Below are 22,698 nucleotides of genomic sequence, written 5' to 3'. Positions count from 1 at the left end.
TTAGTCTCCTCATATGATCCATGTATCTTAATGTTCTCTATCATCTGATATCTTCTTCTGCCCGAACTTTTCTTTCGTTCACCATTCCTTCCAGTGTATCCTTCAGTAGACAGTCTCTTGTAAATCAGTGTAAAAAAATAAAAATTTCGCTCGCTTGCCGAGAAAATCTACTTTTATAATGAAAAGTATTTTAAATATAGGGTATAATTCGTTAGGAAGTAGGACATATTTTATATTATACTTGTAATAATATTGCATTTGCATAGTGGCCACGTGGTCATTGTAGTGTGACTATATCTAGTTAATTAGTATGTCTACTATGATGCAAATGTCTCTGAATTTTGTGTATTATGCAGTTTTTCCCTTGTTCTCCTTCATTTAATTTCCTTCAACCAATCACAACTCACTAATCTCAAAGAACATGGTACAAAAAAATTTAACGAAATCACGGCAGAGTCTTGGAAGAAGAAGTGTGAAAAATCCATGAAATATGAAGAGGAATATGTGAAGCAGATACCTCTAATAGAAGAAGCCGTGGAAAGTTGCATTACTCAATTAGGTGGGGAGTCGAGCGAAGAAGACGACGAAGAAGAAGAAGAAAAAGAAGAAGAAGAAGTGAGCAGCGATTCAGATGGTGATTTATCGGGAGTAGAAGAGATCCCTTTGGAATTACTAAAGAGAAACTCAATTGTGTCTTCCTTCTATTGTTTTGTTTATATTGTGCAAATAAATAAGTGATCTGTATTCCTTGATTTATAGTGAAATATTACAGTTTAATGACAATAACTCTTGAAGTGCTATGCAGACCTACCTCCACATTAGCACAGTCTGGGTAACGCTATAAACTACAATTTGGGCACATACAACTAGAAGAATGATGGAACATTTAGATCAGTCATATATTATACTAATTAATATACTTTGTAATTAGAAAATAGTTAACCATGTATTGTGGGTCCCTATCACCACGGCATGGCGCGTCCTCAGGTTGCGGATAGAGGAGACGGCCTCCAGATATGGAGGGTAGCTGCGAATATATTGAATAAGCAGTCGTGGACAGCCGATAAGGGGTGGTCCTCCAGCTTGGGGGTTGGGCGAAGGGCTAACAACCCATCACCGTAAAAAAATAGCTTGTTACGAAACCACACAGTAAAAGGCGGCAATGAACCTCCGGGTTCCTTAAAAACCATAAGTAAGTAAGTAAGCCTAATTAGAAAATAAATCATTAACACCAATAACATTAAACGAATCATAATGTATTAAAATATTGCTAAATATATTATAGGGAGGATGCAATATGAAAACATTGTCAGGAGGTCAACTTTAGAGATAGTATGACTGTACATGGGTATAGGAGCGGAGATTGGGCCCCCTCCGTTAGCTGGACTACCTCTCCTCTCCAGGCAGCTTCCTAGTTTAAGTTACCTGTACTTTTTGTCCTATAATGTGTTTCGTAAAACTTGAATTTTGTACTTTTCCTATGCCTTTCTTTAAACTTTTCTTTTCAAATGTACCATGTAAGTTCAGCTTTTTATTTTATTTAAGAATTTTTCCGCACCTACATGAAAAATATGAGTACCGGTAATTTACGGCGTAAGTATTGGTAAATGAACAAGCATGTTTTTTTCTTTAGAAAAATAACGCATTTCGATATAACGAAATTTCATTATGACGAAGTAATTTCAGAGGTACCTAGAACTTCCTTATATTGGTATTTTACTGCATGGACACATCTTATATTAGATACAAATGACAATTTATTTATTTACGTTCCAATTAGTTAGTTTTGTGGAGTTCTGTGTCTTGACAAATGACTAAGCTAATGTAGTTGTTTAGTGTTTTAGTACTAAATAGATGTCCAGCTGATAGTGGTTTGCGTCTATATATAGAATAATGTGTTGTAACCTATATTGAGTCACGCGAAGGTTTTGACATCGAGCTCCCTACTTCAAAAGAAATTCGTTCTTTTTCTTAATAGTATAAAATTAAATTAACTCGTAAGTTTAACTACCATTACTGCACCGCGTGTCTAAATCACTCAGAAGTATTAAATTTTATATTTTCTTTTTGAAGTGAAACTTCTTTAGGCAGGCTACGAGCCGAACACTGTACAACAAAATTCTGTGACGGGCGTTTTAAGAGGACTTTCCGTGTTGTTGCATCGGGATTGTGTACATCGCTATAAATTATCATGTAAATAAATTTGTTGATGTTTGCGATTTTCCGCCAATTTAAACAAATTAATAGCCTACATAAATTAGTAGGAGTTGGGCTGCTACCGGGATGCTGCTTCGTCTGTTTATTTCTGTGACTTTACACAGTCGAAATCAGTGAATGAAATTACATTTTTGAGAAGCTTTTTGCTGTAAAATATGCCGAAATCAGAGGCTGAACGAAAGAAAGCTTGCAAATAAACTACCGAAAATTTAGTCAAAAACGAAAAAGAGTAGATTGGAACGAGTACGAGAAAACAAGTCAAGGAAAAAGACATTTTGTAACCTCTGTTCTACAGTTCAGTTACAAAGTGTTAACGATTTAGTGAATGTTCCTACACCGCCAACAATCAACGAATGCAGTGCGTGATCCAACCGGTTTTATTCATCACTTTTTGGGCAGCGCGGCAGCGTCTCGGATAACCCGTTGCGCTGCAAGTTGGAAGGTCGCCGGATCGATTTCCGATGGGTTTATAGATTTTCTCTATTGATCTAATCCCTCTGGCTACACTATGACCCTGGGATATTCTCAGCCTCTAACAGAAGTAAGTACCAAATGTATTGGGGAAAGTCGGCCAGCACGTGGTACTGACATCCATACTGCTACTCAGTGTCGATTGCTTCGTGAGACTGAGAACCTTAACATCCCGCTAGCTTGCCACCCTTAGCTGCACTATTAATCGGTTATTTATCGTAGCTGTACCAACGGCACGATTATTTACCGTCCATGCAATTGGTGATACCGATGTCCTATTTGGTGAGATGGGTCTGAATATCGTAACTGTTGGCGAAATCTCGATAAAAGAAACAGAAATTGGGTTATGTGGGATTCAAACTCACGCCCGTAAAGCATTTTCGAGAGACGAGTAATAATAATAATAATAATAATAATAATAATAATAATAATAATAATAATAATAATAATAATAATCTTCACATCGGGGATTGGGCGGTTTGCCTGTTCCGTTCTTACACTGTTCTGTCTAATCTCCATCTCTTCCTCGGGCGTTCAATGCTTCTTTTCCTTGTGGTTTGTAATTATCTATAATCAATAGTATTCTTTCTTACTCATCCGATTCATATGTTCTATCTAATCTATATTTATTTTGTTTGATTTTTCAATTGTTTGTACACAATGGAATACGCCGTCTTTATTGTTTTTTATTTTGTCAATTGTTGGCACACGTACTGTACTTTAATGATATTCATTCATTCATTCATAGCGTTCTGTCCAAGGGCAGGTTTTCACTGCAAACCCAGCATTCTCCAGTCTTTCCTATTTTCTATATTCTCTATTATCTTCTTATTGATTTCTTGTATGTTAATTTCTTCCTTTATGTAAGTTATTCATTTCGTATGATATCTCTTCCAGTACATCCTTTGACTTTCCTCAAATATCTCATCTCTGCTGCTTTTATTTTACTTTTATCTTTTTAATAATAATAGTAATAATAATAATAATAATAATAATAATAATAATAATAATAATAATAATATGGAAATTTCAACTGACAAATCTAAAGTAATGGCTTTTTTAGGAAAGGAATCAGTCCGTAGCAAGATTTGCATCAATAATAAGATCATCGAACAAGTTAAAGTTATCTCGGTTACCAAATTTCATATGAAGAAGAAAAAGATTTGAATGAGAAAATTATTAAATTCAACAGAGCAATGGGGATAATTAATCAGATATTCAAACCAACCTTAGTACAAAAACACACGCGCACCAGAATTTATAAAACATTGGCCAGACCTATAGTGAAGCTTGGGCGATTCGTAATATTGATTCACAAAGATTAACGGCGGCAGAAATGAGATTTATGCGTCGTACAGCGGGATACACGAGAATGGATCACATCAGAAATTTTGACATTATGAAAGAACTGCAGATTGAACCGATTACAGAATACCTACAGAAATATAGACAAAACTGGAGATTACATGTCAGAATGCCTCGTTCTAGAATTCCACGCCGAATTTTAAATTACCATCCTGGGGCAAGAGATCCTTGGGCAGATCGTTCAAGCGTTGGCAAGAGACCGTAACGGGCCACTAGGTCCAATACGTGCAAGGATGATTATGATTATTATTATTATTATTATTATTATTATTATTATTATTATTATTATTATTATTAAAAATCCGTGTATTTGTTAAGCTTGGGTACTGTAAAATGTATCGTGGCCCTCGACAAATTAGTTTCTCATTTTTGGCTCTTAAGTAGCCTACCACTGGTAGGCCTATAGTTATTAGCGGGCTTCCAGATAGCTGACAACAGTTAAGTTACAGCGTCTACAGTTGCGCAATGACCAATGAAACTCACATAATATTTTGCTGTTTCGTCAAAGCAGTCACTTACGTAATTTTAAGCTGTTAAATTAAACCTTAAAATGCATTCACATCTTTTGCTTCACTGTGGCTACACACCTTACTTACTTACTTACTTACTTACTTACTTACTTACTTACTTACTGGCTTTTAAGGAACCCGGAGGTTCATTGCCGCCCTCACATAAGCCCGCCATTGGTCCCTATCCTGAGCAAGATTAATCCAGTCTCTATCATCATATCCCACCTCCCTCAAATCCATTTTAATATTATCCTCCCATCTACGTCTCGGCCTCTTTTTCCCTCCGACCTCCCAACTAACACTCTATATGCATTTCTGGATTCGCCCATTCGTGCTACATGCCCTGCCCATCTCAAACGTCTGGATTTAATGTTCCTAATTATGTCAGGTGAGGAATATAATACAATACACCTATAGTTTTAAAATAGTCAAATTTAATAACAATCAAATCCTAAGAATCCGAGCCCAACTCATTGGTTATACATTTTTCCTGAAGTACCAACTTGCCTTGATTCAGTGTTATCAACCCTATTAGCTCAACTCATGCCAGATGCGGTCAAAATTTGTGCTACATTACAATAAAATGTTCTATATCCTGAGAACTTTATTACTGTGATATTATAATTATTAATAATAATAATAATTATTATTATTATTATTATTATTATTATTATTATTATTGTTATTATTATTACTATTACATCTATTTGGAGGATTTGGTGAATAACTGTTTTAGAACATGGGAATGGTGATAGTAGAAGGAAGAAGAATAAAGTGCATAAGATTATATGACGATATGACGTTGTTAGAAGAAGAGACGATACTAAGGGATATGCTACTGGAGCTAAATAACAGCTGTGAGCAGTATGGGATGAAGATAAATGCAAACAAGATGAAGACCATGGTTGTCGGAAGAAAAATAAATAATATAAACGTGTGAATATTAAATGAGGCAGTAAAGCAAGTGGACAGCTTCAAAAGGCCTACTAGGGGTGTACTATAAGCAATAACACGAGCTGCTGCCAGGAAGTCAATAGGAAAATATCTTAAAATAGTTATTTGGTTTTAATTACAATGCGATATGTAATTTAGAAGATAACATTTGTTTCTTTCTGGAGGTCGATCACATTTCCGTTTATGCCAAAGTAATAATTATGCTAGATTAAAGATTAATTAATATTGATAGATCTAACATTTATGCCAAGGTTGACAACGCTGCCTAGATTATAGTTTCGAATGATTTTCTTTAAACATCACCTCAAAATGAAAGACTTTTTCACCTCCGCCATTTTGTGGTATTGATGTTTCCGAGTACATCTAAAACATGTATATTCAACGTCGTGTAATAGTAGGCTATAATCCAACCAAGACTTAGCTTAATTCTTCGTAGACTGGGTGTGAAGCCGCTCTCAACAGTAGGATTAAGGGATTTATAACTAAGAGTACCGGTATAGATAATGCAAGGCGTGACATCATCCGCACGAAAATGTCCTTACGTATATTAAAAACCAGCAATACTAGTGTTACAGGGTGATTCTTATAGAATCGATCCCGATAAACTAGTTACAAAATGGAAATTATAACGCGGATTCGTCTCAAATCACTTTTAAAATCAAACGCACCTAATGCCACCAGACGTACAGTACATTATTAATAGATGACAGTAAAAATCCTCCTACAATTGAAAAATCAAAGATAATAAAAATAGCATAACGTGTGCGAACAATTAAAAATTCAAAGACAAAAAATGTGACGTATAACATTGAATTACGTGTGCAAACAATTGACAAAATAAAAAGTAATAAAGATGGCGTATTCCATTAAATAACGTGTACAAACAATTGAAAAATCAAAGAAAATAAATATGACATATAACATTCAAGTATGTGTGCAAACAATTGACAAAATAAAAAACAATAAAGATGGCGTATTCAATTAAATAATGTGTACAAACAATTGAAAAATCAAAGAAAATAAATATGGCATATTATATCATTGAAGTATGTGTGCCAACAGTTGATAAATAAAAACAATAAAGATAACGTATTCTATTAAAGAACGTGTGCCAACAATTGAAAAATCAAAAACAACAAACATGACGTATTTCATTAAAGAACGTGTGTCAACAATTTGAAAAACAGAAAAAATAAAGATGACGTATTCCATTAAAGTACGTGTGCCAACAGTTTAAAAAACAAGAACATAAAGATGGCGTGTTCCATTAAAGAACATGTGCCAACAATTTAAAAACAAAACCAATAAAGATAGCGTATTCTATTAAAGAATGTGTACCAACAATTGAAAAATCGAAAACAATAAACATGACATAGTTAATTAAAGAACGTGTGCCAACAATTGAAAAATCAAAAACAATAAAGATCGCATATTCCATTAAAGAACCAGTGCCAACAATTAAAAAACCGAAAACAATAAAGATGGCGTATTCCATTAAAGCACGTGTGCCAACAATTTAAAAATCAAAGACGAGAATAATATGACATATTATCATTGAAGTACGTGTGTCAATAATTGAGAAATAAAAAACAATGAAGATGGCGTATTCCATTAAAGCATGTGTGCCAACAATTTAAAAATCAAAGACAAGAATAATATGACATATTATCATTGAAGTATGTGTGTCAACAATTGAGAAATAGAAAACAATGAAGATGGCATATTCCATTAAAGATGGTGTACCGATTATTGAAAAATCAAAGACACTAACAATTGCGTATTCAATTGAAGAACATATGCCAACAACTGATAAATCAAAGACAATAAAGATGGCGTATTATATTGAAGAAAATGTGTGGAAAATTCAAGTAAAAAGGCTTTACGTCGATTATCCTAGCAAACAGTGGAGCATGACCCGCCATATCTGGTTTAAGGATTATCGGGCCAATTTTTTCCGGCATATAGTTGGTACTAACGTATACAAGAAGATAGTCACAGAGTTTATGGAGCAACTTGATGTCGTGGAACTAAAGCTAGGACATTTTCAGAAAGATGGGGCAATTTGCCATACATCAGAAGAGTCAATGAAAGCAATATTCAGTTATTTTTGCAACAGAATCATCTCTGCTGTTCTGTGGCCCCCACGTTCGCCCGATCTTACCAGCCTTGATTTCTTCTTATGAGGCTAATTTTAAGGTTTTTCGTGACAGGCCCCAAACCCTGAAACAGCTCGAGGATAACATTTCTAGGGGAATCAGGAACGTAGATAGTGTGATGACACGCGTAAAAAAAACACGTAAATGTGCCTAGAGATAAACGAAGTAATTCATCTGCGAATTTTACCATTTTGCCTTCATTTGTTTGTGAATTATAAGTAAGACATTGGGTTCTGTTCTGTTCTGTTCTGTAAGGATCATTCTGTTCAACAGTGTCTTGCATATTGTTGAACTTTTTAAATAAAACTCGCGTAAAGTTCAGTAATTTTTTTTTCTTTTCCACGTAAAGCTTTCTTCTGTGAAATCGACATGTTTCATACAGACTACAAGACGAAGAGACATGTATTATGCATGTGTATTGCATAATGGAAAACATCTGATGCAAGGACATCCCATTCTCTTAGATTTCGTATACATTATTATTTACAGCACTGAAATCTCTCTACTCGTTTGCGCAAGTTGTTGTTCCGACCAAGTCATACATTGTAAGGTTATTTACTTAGACTTCAATTCGTCTTCATCGATCTCCTGTCACTGAATATCAGTTCTCGGCCTTGATAAGTTGCTTATCTCAATCCGTGCTGCACGGCCGACCACTCTGAATGACAGCTGCCACCATGTTTGCTCTGGTCGTTACGTCACGGTCCTTTGATGTGTTGAGATGTGCTCGTTAGTATGCAGGCGAAGTCATAGAGCTTCATGCAAGCTTGGTCTTCTTAGGCGATTTCCATAGACGTACACAGTTATATAGGGTGTTAGGTTTGTACGTGCAAATATTTTTAGATGTAATCGGATATAGTATACTGGACCACATTATGTAAAGAATTTCACAGCCTTCGAAGATATCTTTTAGACATGAAAAAAATATCATGTTTTTAGGTTCGTTAATACTTCCATGCTTGTAAGGTTGTCTATCATCCAGGCGTGAACGTGTACACATTTTGAAAACATACACCAGGGATTTCAAAGCTCCTACACTACTGCTCTCAAGAGTCAGCACTTCATCTTGCTAAAAAATGAACCTTGTTGGATTTGTATTGCTTGTAGTATGAGCACGTAATAAAGGCGCTTTGACATCCCTGACCTACACCCTTTGACACGGAAAATGGTCGCTCTCCTGTAGCGTGAATTTGTGTGTCGTTCAGATTAACGCGTGATTCACACGGGAAAATATTAAGCATAGAGGTTCGAGCATGAAGTCAAGTGTAGCAGCGACGTATGTGTATGTCACGAAACGACATACACGGCGTAAATGATGATTCCCGAACTATTCCGAGGTGGGACCTAGTCCCTGAACAGCGAGGAATTTCCATGTCAAAGTCGACCTGGTTGGCGAGTTGGTATAGCGCTGGCCTTCTGTGCCCAAGGTTGCGGGTTCGATCCCGGGCCAGGTCGATGGCATTTAAGTGTGCTTAAATGCGACAGGCTCATGTCAGTAGATTTACTGGCATGTAAAAGAACTCCTGCGGGACAAAATTCCGGCACATCCGGTGACGCTGATATAATCTCTGCAGTTGCGAGCGTCGTTAAATAAAACATAACATCCATGTCAAAAGCTTACATACGGAAAAGGAAATCATATGGAAGAACAGAGGGAAGCTTAGACGTAAATTTCCTGGCCGTCCAGTTCCGTTTAGAAGAAACAATAATACGCAATCAGTCAGCTAAGAATAAAATATGCAGTATAGGCCCGTAACACACTGCAACGAGAAATGCGTTTGTCGAGCTATGAAAAATGATTTCCTTTAGAAATGAATAAGGCTCGAAATAAGGCATAGCTGACATTAATCGGCTAGCGATTTTTTGAAAACATAGCTACTCCTACCAGCTGCCACATTTCCCACTCACAAAAGTAACCTATCCGAATTTTAGCCTATAAAATGTATGTTATGTGAATAAAATTGAATAATTAATAAAAAGTCAGCTGTTCAGATTGATGTAACTTTATTTCTATCAGTTCATACCAAACTGCCTTTCGTATGGCGTAATAAAATTCGTGTTTTATCTATACAGAAATGGTTCCACTGTGTAGCAACATATTTCCCGTTATAGTGTGAAGATCAAAGCATTTCTAGTTATCTTCACATATATATTACATAGTTCATAATTCTCAGTGTAGTGTGTTATGGACCATTTTCTCTTACGTTGTGTAGTGTTTTGCAATGGTTACATATTCAATGCATGAACGTATACACATTTTGAAAATGTATCTACAAGGTGGGTCAAAAGTCGCTTTCCCCAATATTCGTTCTTAGGTTTCATACTTGCACACATATATACAGATGTCATAATGTGAATAAACGAATAGCTAATGTAATAAGTGGTGGGTTAACAACCATGTTCGTGTGTCAACTGTTTTCCGATGTCATGTCTTGAAAACAGCCCTCGTTTTGTCGAAATGCAGTTAATATGACAACAGGATGTAGCACCATCTCATTTTGGTGTAGGAGTGAGGGACTTCTTAAACCAGCAATTCCATGAATGGATTGGCCGTCGTGGCACAACAAAATGGCCACCCGGGTTATGCGACTGATGGAATATGATTTTTCGCTGTGAGGTATCCTGAAAAATTATGTTTTTCGCTCAGAAACCGCAGGATTTGCACCAGTTGCGACAGATGATCGAACAGTCATAAGTTAAAATCGATGAAAATCGTGAGTTATGTTCTGCCATCTGTAAATCAGTGTTTAAATATTGTGAATTGTGTATCGAGAAACAGGGCCTCCATTTTGAACAAAATCTATGAAGGAATGTGTAGTCAAATGTAAATTGAATGTAATTAAATGTAAGGAAGTGTTTGAGGAAAGCGACTTTTGACCCACTTTGTGAATACGGAAAAGGAAATCGTGTGGCAAAACAAGTGAAAACTATAGATGTAAATTTTCTGGTTGCCCAGTTACATGCAGAAAAACCATTCTAAATTTAGTGAATAGATTTAACGAAATAGGTTCTGTGAATGACCGGAAAAGACAACCTCGTGTGCTTGTCGAAGAAAGGATGGCTGAAATAGGAACTAATTTGGGACATAGTCCTAGAATGATAGTTCCTTACGATGATTTATTTATTTATTTTAGTATGTTATTTTACGACGCTTTATCAATAACTTTGGTTATTTAGCGTCTGAATGAGATGAAGGTGATAAAGCCGGTGAAATGAGTCCGGGGACCAACACCGTAAGTTACCCAGCATTTGCTCATATTGGGTTGAGGGAAAATCCCGGAAAAAGCCTCAACCAGGTATCTTGTCCCGACCGGGAATCGAACCCGGGCCACCTGGTTTCGCGGCTAGACGTGCTAACCGTTACTCCACAGGCGTGGACCCTTACGATGATGTGAGTTATTTATCACACAAGATGGGCTGCATTTCCAGGAGATTCTTTGAGGAGGGTGAGTAGCCTACCGAATGTATTAGGTGAGGTTTAATCCTCTGAAGCGCCGTGAGTTCGCAGATGCAAGCAGTGACGGTAGAATGGGGACCTGCCTCTGATCGGTCGACAGAAATACCAGGCCTCAGTGTACAATAGACTAATATCAGTGGTCTAAATGCGCCTGCGGCTTATCCCACCCTTCGTACCATTCTGTATAACATTAGAAACGCATCTTAACTCGCATGATAAAAATCCATTCTAGCAAAATATGTTCGTGAAACTAAAATTACGTAAGCGAAGTTTCAGTTTTCAATTTCTATCTCGAATTGTGATGCATTTTGCTCACTCACCCGTGTGTCCGTTGTTGGAGAGTGTGCTGGTGGCGGGGTCTGCGTCGAACCCGGTGAAGCGCAAGGGTGGGAGGCGCACGTGGGTCACTCTGTGTTCCTCGATGTCTATAGGCGACTGGAACTTCCCGGCGCACTGCTGGTACTCATCGGCCCAGTGCGACGGACCTGCGGACAGACATACCGTGTAAGACCCCAAGCGCGCTTGTAGTGCACATGCACTGGTTTACACGTCACTCACCCATTTCTCCATCGTAGCCAAATGTGTGTCGCTTCGTGTTGTTGACGTGGCACCAGACTGCAACAATACAAATAAACATTGCGTCATTAACACTGCAGTTTCATTTTCAGCTTTCTCTACATTCTAGTCATTTATTTGTCATTTGTTACAAGATAACATTGCTGTAATTTCAAAACTTCTTAACTTCAGAGAACAATTTTTTTTTTTTCAGTAAGAACAAAAATATTAATGGAGAGTAAGCAAGTGCTTGTCCACCGTTGTGGCTGAGAGGTTAGCGAGTCTAACTGCCCGGATTCGATCCCCGGTCGGGACTAGTTGCCTGGGTGAGGTTTTTTCGATGTTTTTCCCTCCCTCCTATGGATGAATATCAGGAAACTTTATCAGACGATTGGAACACCACTCATCTTCGCCACTTCCTTTCCTCTCTTATCCTTTCATTCATCATCCCCTTTGTCAGGTAATCTATGGCGAACCCTCGGCCTTATCTAGCCAAATATCATCTCACTATCGCCAATCTCATCGACGCTAAATTACCTCGTAGTTGATACAACTGGTTAAATAACCAGTAAAATAAAAAATTCATCATCCCGTTACTTCTTCTGGTTTCCAGATCGCTTTACAGACGACCCTCCGAAGCTGCTGGCTCTCTCGACCAGCCTCCGTGGATTGTATTCGTGTGATGATGGATAACTTCTGCAATGGAACCCTGGGTAGATCTTCTCGGGGGAGGACTTCCGCCTCGGACCGTTAAGGGTGACTTGGGGGGGGGGGTTGCCGAAGCAGGAGTGGTACATGGACTCTGTTGGCTGTAGGGACCGGTCGTTAAGGGAGTCAAGTGGTTAGGTCGATACGCGTAGAGGATCGGTGGGCACGCGACTCATCCCATATTGGGGGTGTACAATAGACCTCAGGTTGTAGTGAGTAGGATGTTCCCTCCCTCCCTCCTAACAAGAAAAAAAAGCAAGTGCTTTCACAAAATATAACTATACTACCAAAACCTCGCATTGGCAATTTACCAGACATTGTGTTAACAGAATAAAGTACCAAAAACTCGTATATTCAAACATTAACTATACGAGGTTTTATATTACCAAATATGCTATCATTCCAGTGTATGTGGGTTTGTATTTTGTCATTTACAGAAAATGTATTGTTAATTCTTGCGTTCATAATTCATTGAGTATCGATATTTTGTAACCGTTAAGCCCTAAATCTCCATTTCAGCGGCCATTGGATTTACGAGGCTTTGAAATAACGGCAAAAATAATAGCGAGAGGATAGGCTTACGTATTTCGAGGCTGTGCTAGGACGTGTGTTCGAATCCCGCTTTTGCTGATTATTACCTGTGGGTTTTTCTTCTGTGGTTTCTCCAGTTGTGAAACGAATGTCAGGTAATGCAATGACTAACCTCTCCAGAATGCTATCTCGCTATCGCCAATTCAATAATACTCGTAGCTGCATAAACTTGTAGTTGATACAACAACATGAATCTTATAATAGAAATTGGTGCGTACACACGAATTTAATATTTTTTTAAGAAATTAGAAAAATCCGATGGGATTTGTAATTTTTATTCATGTTTATAAAGCTTAAAATCTCGCAAAAACTAAATTTTTAGAAAAATTTTGTTTGAGTGGAAAATCGAAACGAGTGATAGAATACTTACACTAACAAACCCATATTTCTCCGCATGCGACCATGAATTTTTTAATAGAAATTGGTGCATACACTCGAATTTAACATTTTTAAAGAAATTAGAAAAATCCGATGGGATTTGTAATTTTTATTCATATTTATATAGCTTAAAATCTCGCAAAAACTAACTTTTTAGAAAAATTTTGTTTGAGTGAAAAATCGAAACGAGAATATTCGACCTACAAACTGGAGAAGTGTGTAATAATTTTGCATAAATTGAAGTTCTTAAAGTTTATTTTAATCAAAAATTTGCTTGGAATAAAACTTATTTAAAATCATTTTTAAAGAAACTTTTGTTATGTAACATTTTTCACAAAAATCAATAATAAGCGAGGAATTTCGGTTTATTCAATTCAGGTCCCCCTATAATCAATAAAATATTTCAAGAAGCCAAATTGTATTAACATTTTTCTCCATCCATTAAACCCTGTGCGAGTCAATTATCGGTAAATTTGACAAAAAGAAAATGACAGTGGAATCTTGAATTTTTTAGAGTTTTTGATGTAAATACGTCTTCTATTTTTGTTTTGTGTAATGGCAAGGCCTTAACTTTTTTTAATTCATTTCATACTATATATTACCAGTTAATAAATATATCTCCGACTATTCAATGCTTTAAGCAGGTAGGTACAACTTACCACCTTCAGAAAAATCTGTTCTTCAATTTTTTATATGTACCAACTATTCAAGTTTATTTTGGTGAAAGAATTATTTCAACATCCTTAATAGTTTTAAAGTTATAAATTTTATTGCAAGACGCTTTACATGGTATTACATTGCGTAGGCCTATAATATGTTTAATTATATTTCTCGCTAACTACATTTTGAAAATCCGTGTCAATGATCATTTTCGAGACTATTGAACTGAAATTTATGATGGTTCTTTATTTTTGTATACACACTTTTAACACTTATATATCACCGAATAAATAGCAAACTTCTTTACCGTGTTAATATTTAGTATATATCTGCTTGACTAGTTTTGAAGTCTTGTGCTTCATTTTCCAAAGCCTAGTGGAGTACCGCGCTATCTTCTGGTTTTATATTGTGGTTGGGTGTGTTCATGATTGTGTCGAAAAGGGTGTGTGTTTTGAAATTGAGTCGAGTGTTCAGGATGTGAAATTTATTAATTTATTTGTTCATATTTGCATCTATATTATCAAGTCCCTCCCTTACTTTGTCTACAAAAATAATTTTGAACTAAAGTACATTGAAAAATGTTTACAAAAATTTGAGTATAAATTTAAAATATTATGGATATTAATGGAGCGCTCTGGGCGCTCTAACCATTGAGCTATACCGAGACTCAATCACCAGCACCAAATCGAATCTTTCTCCTTTGGTACTTCGATCCGGTGCTGGTAGTTGAGTCTCGGTGTAGCTCAGTGATTAGAGCGTCCAGTGCGTATAACTGGGGTCCCAAGTTCGATCCCCGGCGTCGAGGCGAATTTTTCTTCATTAATAACCAACGGTAACCATAACAGATAATTCTGTGGGACCATAAATTAGTCTTTACGTAAAAATATTACTTATTTACCTAGAATTCTGATTGTGGTCAGTTTTATTGAGCTATATTTTAGCTTTAAAATGAAAATAACAGAACATGGAAATGTTGAAAATTGTTTGAGTTAAGAGCAAAACTCTTGATTCTAACAGAGTAGCCGCCATATTGAATAATTAAATTATGCAATTGAATTCATTTTGGAATTTCAAAATTATTTTATTATATTAAAGAAGATAGGATTTTCTATGTATTAATTTGCAGTATTTCGTGTGTTCATTTTTCAGTGAACAAAGCTGTACCCATCCCTTTAACAAGAATTTGTGGTTTCAGACCACCATGATATTAGAGGATTTTAACTACATTATTCTATTTAACCATTAATGAAAATAATATTGTAATGTGACAGTATAGCCTACAAGCTTCAAGCTGTTTATTATATAATCATTTTACATACAGGGTTCATATCATAAGTCTTTTAGGTTTTGTGTTATCACAAGATTAAATAGACTTACACTTCTGGTTGCCTTATTGCGTTTCCGTCACCTGGATTGGATTTCTCTAGTGACCTTTCGATATATCTTACTGATATGATAATTCGACGTAATCGTGTCTTAGCTAAAGAAATAAACTTAAATGATACACAATACATCAATGAGAATCGTTTATTATTATTATTATTATTATTATTATTATTATTATTATTATTATTATTATTATTATTATTATTATTATTATTATTATTATTATTGTTATTACTACTACTACTACTATGATGATGAGGATGATGATGATTATTATTATTATTATTATTATTATTATTATTATTATTATTTACAAACTCCCCCCATTCAGCGTACTTTCAACAAAATATACATATGTAAACATAAGTAATTAATAGTAAAAAGCGAATAAAAGGGCATAAAAAATTATAATTTCATTAACGTATCACCATATGATTAATTAGGATTTGACAGAAACTTTTAACACAGTTATCACAATGTTATCCCTCAGAGATGTAGACAGAGCAAATTGCTGTCTAAATTCTTAAAAAAAAAAAAAAAAAAAAAAGCTTGGATAGTCCCTCGAGCACCTATAAGCGAGCCGAATAACTCAATGTGGATTATGAAATATTTAAGCTTGAAATAGTTAACTGCAGGCTCATAGATCGACTTCTTCCCATGGTGGATCTCGGATAACTGATGACATAATACTTCAAAACGTATCGTCGGGTCCACAATGATGCCTGTTTAGTGTCAGCAACGCTGGAAATACTTCGATTGCCATAGCGATAGTTTCTTCAGCTACGTATTATTTTATGCCAAGGAGGCCAAGGTCTTTATCTATATTGCCTACCACTAATCAGACGCTTACATCTTAAAACTGTGAATATGGAACAGTAATAAATTACAACACGCGTTCCGTTAAGCGCTGTCAATAAATCGAAATACCTATTTCAGAATAAAATATTAAGATTATAACCTCAAATATTCTTCGAATTATGATATTTCATTAATGATAATAATAATAATAATAATAATAATAATAATAATAATAATAATAATAATAATAATAATAATAATAATAATAATAACTTCTCCATCTGTTGACAAATATTTACCCATGAACTTCTTATTGCAGGGGGCCACGATAAGCTATAACAGCGTTTCTCAAACTTTTTTGAAGTGGGGACCACTTTTTTAAGTCAGAACAGTTCCGCGGACCACCTTACTCTTGTTCTCTTCGAAAGTTAATTTATAATTTTTGTAGCATATTTTAATACCAGTATAAGCTTGCTTACATTTCAAATTAGAATTAATTAATTAAAATTAATTTAATTCAATTAATGTTATTAATATTAGCTAATTAAGTTAATGTTAATAGAAGAAAATTTATTTTCCTTTTTTTTTTAATAATTCCAGGCTATTAGAGTTTGGATAATCTTTAACTTATTAACTAGAAAAAAATGGTACTCACATTAGTGATATGAATGAGCCTGTCGATTTTTACACATTTGTTCTAGACCTATATTTGAATGACTAGATATTTCTTTAATGGCACTAGAATCATTGATATTAATAGCTTCACACACAGCTTCTGAACTATTAACAGAGCCTAAATGAAGCGTATCATCACGTTCCTTTCTTTTCAAAGATCCGGATCGAAGCCAGTTTTTCATTATGTATAATGGGCGACAACTACTAGCATGTACCACATAAGAAAGATTTAAAGTCATAAATACATGAAAAGGTTCGGTACTTTGATCCTCTGTAATGAATTCGGGTGGTCCCTAGCTGGGTTACAGGTGCAGCACCAGAAGTGCAGGGAAGAGATGGCGAGAAACACCACGTTCATAGTGCTTTAAATCCCTCTTTTGTTACTGAGAGTAGAGTGAGAAGTCAATAGACGGGTAGGGTAATAAATTTCATAAGATGTCAGTACTGGGAAAAAAAGTGAAAGCGATTGCCATGTGTAATTTCCAATCTCTGAGATTTTCAGCTAGGGTATAATGTAATACGCAATTCGTTTGAATTTTATTTTTTCTTCTGTCTTTTTTTAAGGATCACAAGGGCAGACCTCGAGGACCACAGGTGGTCCGCGGACCATAGTTTGAGAAACGCTGGGCTATAACATTGTATTTCCGTCATAAATATTTTGACACCAACTTCGTGAACCCTTTCTTAAAAATCCTGCGCGCGGAGTTGCCACTGTGTTTCAATTTTATATCAATCGAATTTTTTTATCTACAATTTTCCACTACTTAACATATTTTTTTTCAACGGTGAGTGCTCTGGTTGTTCATAACTTTACTTGAAGTGTCCCTATCTATAAAAAATTCTCAGATAAAAGTGGACTATAGATCTTACGGGATAAGAGTTGCAATAATTCTCTGCCTGCACTGGTGGCAAACACTACAACACTTGCAATAAGTTAAGCCTTCATGCATAAATAACATTTGCGTCCTTTTTCATGTAACTGATGTCAGACGATAAAAACAAGAAATAATCGGAGACAGCACTTCATATTTTTATTTTTGGAAGTGGTTGAGGGGAAGGACATCACTCATTTTGACACTCGCGTGTTTTCGAACACGTCTCAAGAGACAAACAAGTTGTCTACGTATCGGACAAACTTCGCTGCTGTTTTGTGCTGACTTCATTCAAGGGCGCTAGCACGAGGGCTGTTCTCTCACAAAAAACAAAACTCTTCTTTGTTAATAATAATAATAATAATAATAATAATAAATAGACTCCTCCATGGTCTGTTGGTCAGCATGCTGGCTTCCAGATCAGGAGGGCTCGGTGAATTTTTCTTGAAGAAGAAGAATTCCCTGGGTGTCTAGAGTCTCGAAATTTGTATGAATGTGAGTGTGATTGTGAGTGTGCTGGGTTAATATTAATTAACCAATCATCACAAATATAAAAAAAATACATCAGGACTGTCGCTGGGCAGTAACCTGAACACACGTTTCAGCGTCACATTGTTGACAAGTAGCTTTATCGTTAGCACAACCATAAAGTATCTAGTAGATGCTATAGAGTTACCAACAACGAAAAAAATAAATAAATAAATGAGCAAAAAAATTCGGCATCCTGCGTAGCTCAGGCAGTGGCGATTTTACTTACTGATCCGGAGTTGCGGTTGGACATGTGTTCGATTCCCGCTTGGGCTGATTACATGGTTGGGGGTTTTTCGAGGTTTTCTCCAACTCTGAGATGAATGTCAGGTAATTCGTGGCGAATCCTTGGCCTCATTTTGGCAAATACCACCTCACCATTACCAATTTCATTGGCGCTAAATGACCTAATAGTTCATACAGCGTCGTTAAAAAACTGAATAAAAAGAAAATTCTATGGAGAGCATTCTTTAAGGCCGCTCGATCCTGATCTTACACAACTGTAGCATCATATGCATAATTTATGATTCATATTTGATGCTATAGCTTTTGTTTGCGTCATCTCATGAAGCCAGATCGCTAGCCATTCTGCATTGCAATGCTGACATCAAGCGATCCTGCAGTACAGGTCTATACTTGAGTTCAACATTGAGTATTATCTTCACGTTTTGATTGATTACCTGCTATTACTATTGAGACGTGCGGGAACTTTGTGGTTAAGGTGTTACGTTGTAAGCCGGAAGATCGCGTGTTCGCTTCCCGATGCGGTTATGGATTTTCTCTATTGATGTAATGCTTCTGGTCGCACTATGGTTCTGGGTTCACTCAGCTTTTAACAGAAATGAGCACCTGGGATGTTTTCTTCGGAATAAAGGTTTCAAGTAGAAAGGACTGACATCCCTACTGCTACTAATGCTTTTATCACTCGCTACCGTGTGGGTCTCCACGGCCTGCAATGCTATATCTTTACCTGTATTACTGCTACAGCTGCTAATTTGATTGATTGATTGATTTATTTATTTATTCATTTATTTATTCATTTATTCATTCATTCATTCATTTATTCATTTATTTATTTATCCATTTATTCATTTATTCATTCATTCATTTATTTATTTGGTAGCGATTGTACGGATTTCTGTATTAATAATAGCAAGAGAATATATTTTTCAACAGTAATCTCACTAGAGGTTTTGATTTATCTAGAGAAAATCAAAACTCGAATGGGATTTAACTGACTATTACACGATTAGAAGAAAGTATATAAAGATTAGAAGTAACGAAGTACTCCAATACAATAAAATATTAATTTACTTACGAAAATAATACTGTCTTCAAATTTGTACCATCTAAACATATAAATATTACGCTAGTAGATGACACTAGTGTGTTATGAATAGCTGTTTTCTTATCAGTTGTGCCAACTATGGAATCTTCATTGAACCCTGTGGACGATTACTGGTCAAGAAGACTTTGTTGATTCAGTTTCATTTTTATTAAAACAGTTGCATTCCACTTCAATTATCCCGATCTCAGTAATCAACGTCACTTGACAGATGATTTTCAATAAATCTTAGTATTAAACAATCTCTGATACGTGGCTATTCATAATATCATATAGCAGAAGCTATAACATAACCTAAATAATATTAACGAGTGTTAGAAAAGTTTTAATTAGGGATGATGAAATAAACAAGAAACGATGATGAAATAAAAAATAAACATGAATAATTTTAAAAGAAACAATTATTGAAAGTAGGTACAATTTTCAAATTTGAATGTTTTAGTGGTTGGCGGTTCAGTTGATGTTATATTGGACGTGTGCGTAAAAGAAGTGAACTCGGTGATGTACATGGTGTATCCCTCAACTTATTCAGGATTTCCGAATGGTGCTCTTCATTTATTTGTAAATAGGGTTTCAGGGAAGATGCATGGCTATGACCAGTGATTTTTATTAATTCTTGTTTTTGAATGCCAATGTGAGTCATATTTGAAAGTGCTGTGCATCGACTGGAGTGGTTTGTAATTTTCTGTTTTTTGACGTCCAGACCAGTGCAGTTTGAAATGTTGGTAAACAAAGAAACAAATGCTAGGGTAGTGATAAAAATAAACAAATGCTAGGGACGCGATAAAATTAAACAAATGCTAGGGACGCGATAAAATTGTGCGATAAGCAACCATGATTGGTTGAAAGACGTCCTTTCGTACCGTTTTATTGGTCAAAAGTAGTGTGACGTAGTAAAAGTGTAATAGTCATAATTATTATAATTTATTGTTTTTATTATGTAATACTACATGCTTCAGCAGGGTCTGTGTCTCAGGCCCTAGCGTGTTGGTCTTCCATTCAGGTGACCCGAGTTCATTTCCTGGCCAGGTCGTGATGAAATTTGTGGTGAAAAAAATGAAACGTTTCGGAGTGTTTTTCTCGGAACTTCCGTTTTCCTCTCTAATTTCAAGAACACTCTCCACCTTCCCCTTGTTTCTTCTATTGTCTCTAATAGTTAATAAAATAACTGGACTTGTTAACCCGGCATAGCTCACGCTGGGTCTCTGAGATCCAGAGCAAATAGTTTACATGTTCTACGTTACTATGTAAACACATGTAAAACTCTCGTTTACAAAAAAAAAAAAGACTGTATAAAACTTTAAGATCATTTTTTTTAATATCTAGATTGGGTCTGTGAGACCCCGAGCGAGCATTTATGCTAGCCTATGTGCAAGCTCCGCCGGCATTGCCTATTACCTATGCGAGAAACTGGCCTATTGCTATTTTTTTGGTTTATTTTACGACGTTTTATCAATTGCTTTGGTTATTTAGCGTCTGAGAGAGATGAAAATGCCAGCGAAATGAGTCCAGGATCCAGCGCCGAAAGTTACCCAGCATTTGCTCTTAATGGGTTGAGGTAAAACCCCGGAAAAAACCTCAATCAGCTAACTTGTCCCAATCAAGATTTGATTTCGCGGCCGTTACTCCACAGCGGTGGACCCTATTGTTATTCCGGACAGAAATTTGCGACTATAAAATTGGTAAACCGTCACTCAATTTTACTTATCGGGAGAATGGAAGGAAACAGTCTTTCTCAGTGCTTAGCAAATAATGTTGAAATGAGGACTGACTGACAGTTCTTCCAATTTTCTCTATGCACCTGTGCAATGTAAACACGGTTTGCAGTGGCTCCAGTGTAGTGTGACGGTCTTCTTACAATTTTTTCTTGAGTGGACAATTTCATGTCACGCGAAACATACTCGTGAAGATGAAATAAGCAGACATAAACTATTACCGGTACCGAGAGTGGCCTACCATAAAAGTCCACTTCATGAGACACAATGACTTGGGGTGTTGCTAAGTTACAATGAGACATTGCTGAACTATTTATTTATTATCAGCGTGTGCCTTATAAGCGAAACCTTGAGGAAGGTGGAAAGGGAAACGAAAGAAAATATGGGTTCAGACGATCTCAGGAAAATGGGAATTAATATGTTATGGTGATTACTACATTTTTATAATGTTATATTTTACTTAACGACGCTCACAACTGCCGAGGTTATATCAGCGTCGCCGGTGTGCCGGAATTTTGTCCCGCAGAAGTTCTTTTACATGCCAGTAAATCTACTGACATGAGCCTGTCGCATTTAAGCACACTTAAATGCCATCGACCTGGCCCGGGGTCGAACCCGCAACCTCGGGCATAGAAGGCCAGCGCTATACCAACTGTGCCAACCAGGCCGACTAAATTTTTATAGGAATGAATGGAGAGAAATATGTGGGGTGGCACAAGTTCTTCAAGAACTGTAGTACCGTACCATGAAGTAGACCAGGAACGGCAAAGACTCTCGCGCACACAAACAACCTAACGAAGCGTGCTACCCGTAAGGACTGTTTACGTATCTCGTATCGAGGACGATGAAGGAATGAGTGTACTGAGCAAGGGTTGAACAATTGTGGCGGTGCGCCATACGTGTCAGAGTTCAGGTATAACTTGATTACTGAAAGAATCTCAATAAATAAACTAATTGTATCCCATCTGATTTGTTTGCGGTATCATAGTTGTAGAAATAGGCTAAACCTATCTGTATGTGCACAAGGAATTTATTCTTAGAAACTTTTTTTTTTTCGAAAAATATACAGTACGGTATCTAAAGCATCTTTCTGGTAAACGAAGTTAAGAAACTACAAGCACTTATAGAATATAACAAGACCAATAATTGAGTCGTTCAGAGCAGAAGTGTTGTAAGTCAAAGATGGGTAATGAGGGTTAAAGTAAACATTCTGTAAAATACAGCGCAAAGTAGCAATTATTAATATTCAATTTATTTAAATTATTAGTAGTCAGTGGATAGCACGAAGGACATATTAATTGCTACTTTGCGCTGTATTTTACAGAATTTTTACTTTAAACCTCATTAACCAATTTTGA

The 22,698-nt window shown here is 36.1% G+C and overlaps 1 protein-coding gene and 1 long non-coding RNA gene across 2 annotated transcripts in view; one reads left to right on the top strand and one right to left on the bottom strand.

The window, feature by feature from the left end:
• LOC138699578 (uncharacterized) overlaps positions 1–22,698 on the top strand; it is a 177,811-nt gene that overhangs the window by 35,763 nt on the left and 119,350 nt on the right. The gene's annotated exons all lie outside the window — the stretch shown is intronic.
• The window catches only part of LOC138699576 (carbonic anhydrase 2-like), a 117,533-nt gene that overhangs the window by 21,933 nt on the left and 72,902 nt on the right, over positions 1–22,698 (bottom strand). Inside the window, exons 2-3 of the mRNA XM_069825575.1 lie at positions 11,688–11,744; positions 11,450–11,614 (exon numbers count right to left, since the gene is read on the bottom strand). Coding sequence (XP_069681676.1) covers positions 11,450–11,614; positions 11,688–11,744 — 222 coding nt within the window. The remainder of the gene's footprint in view (positions 1–11,449; positions 11,615–11,687; positions 11,745–22,698) is intronic.

This window comes from Periplaneta americana, chromosome 5 (assembly GCF_040183065.1).
Source record: "Periplaneta americana isolate PAMFEO1 chromosome 5, P.americana_PAMFEO1_priV1, whole genome shotgun sequence".
Classification (NCBI taxonomy): domain Eukaryota; kingdom Metazoa; phylum Arthropoda; class Insecta; order Blattodea; family Blattidae; genus Periplaneta; species Periplaneta americana.
The sequence above is the reverse complement of the archived record's forward strand: the minus strand, read 5'-3'. Positions and strand labels throughout refer to the sequence as shown.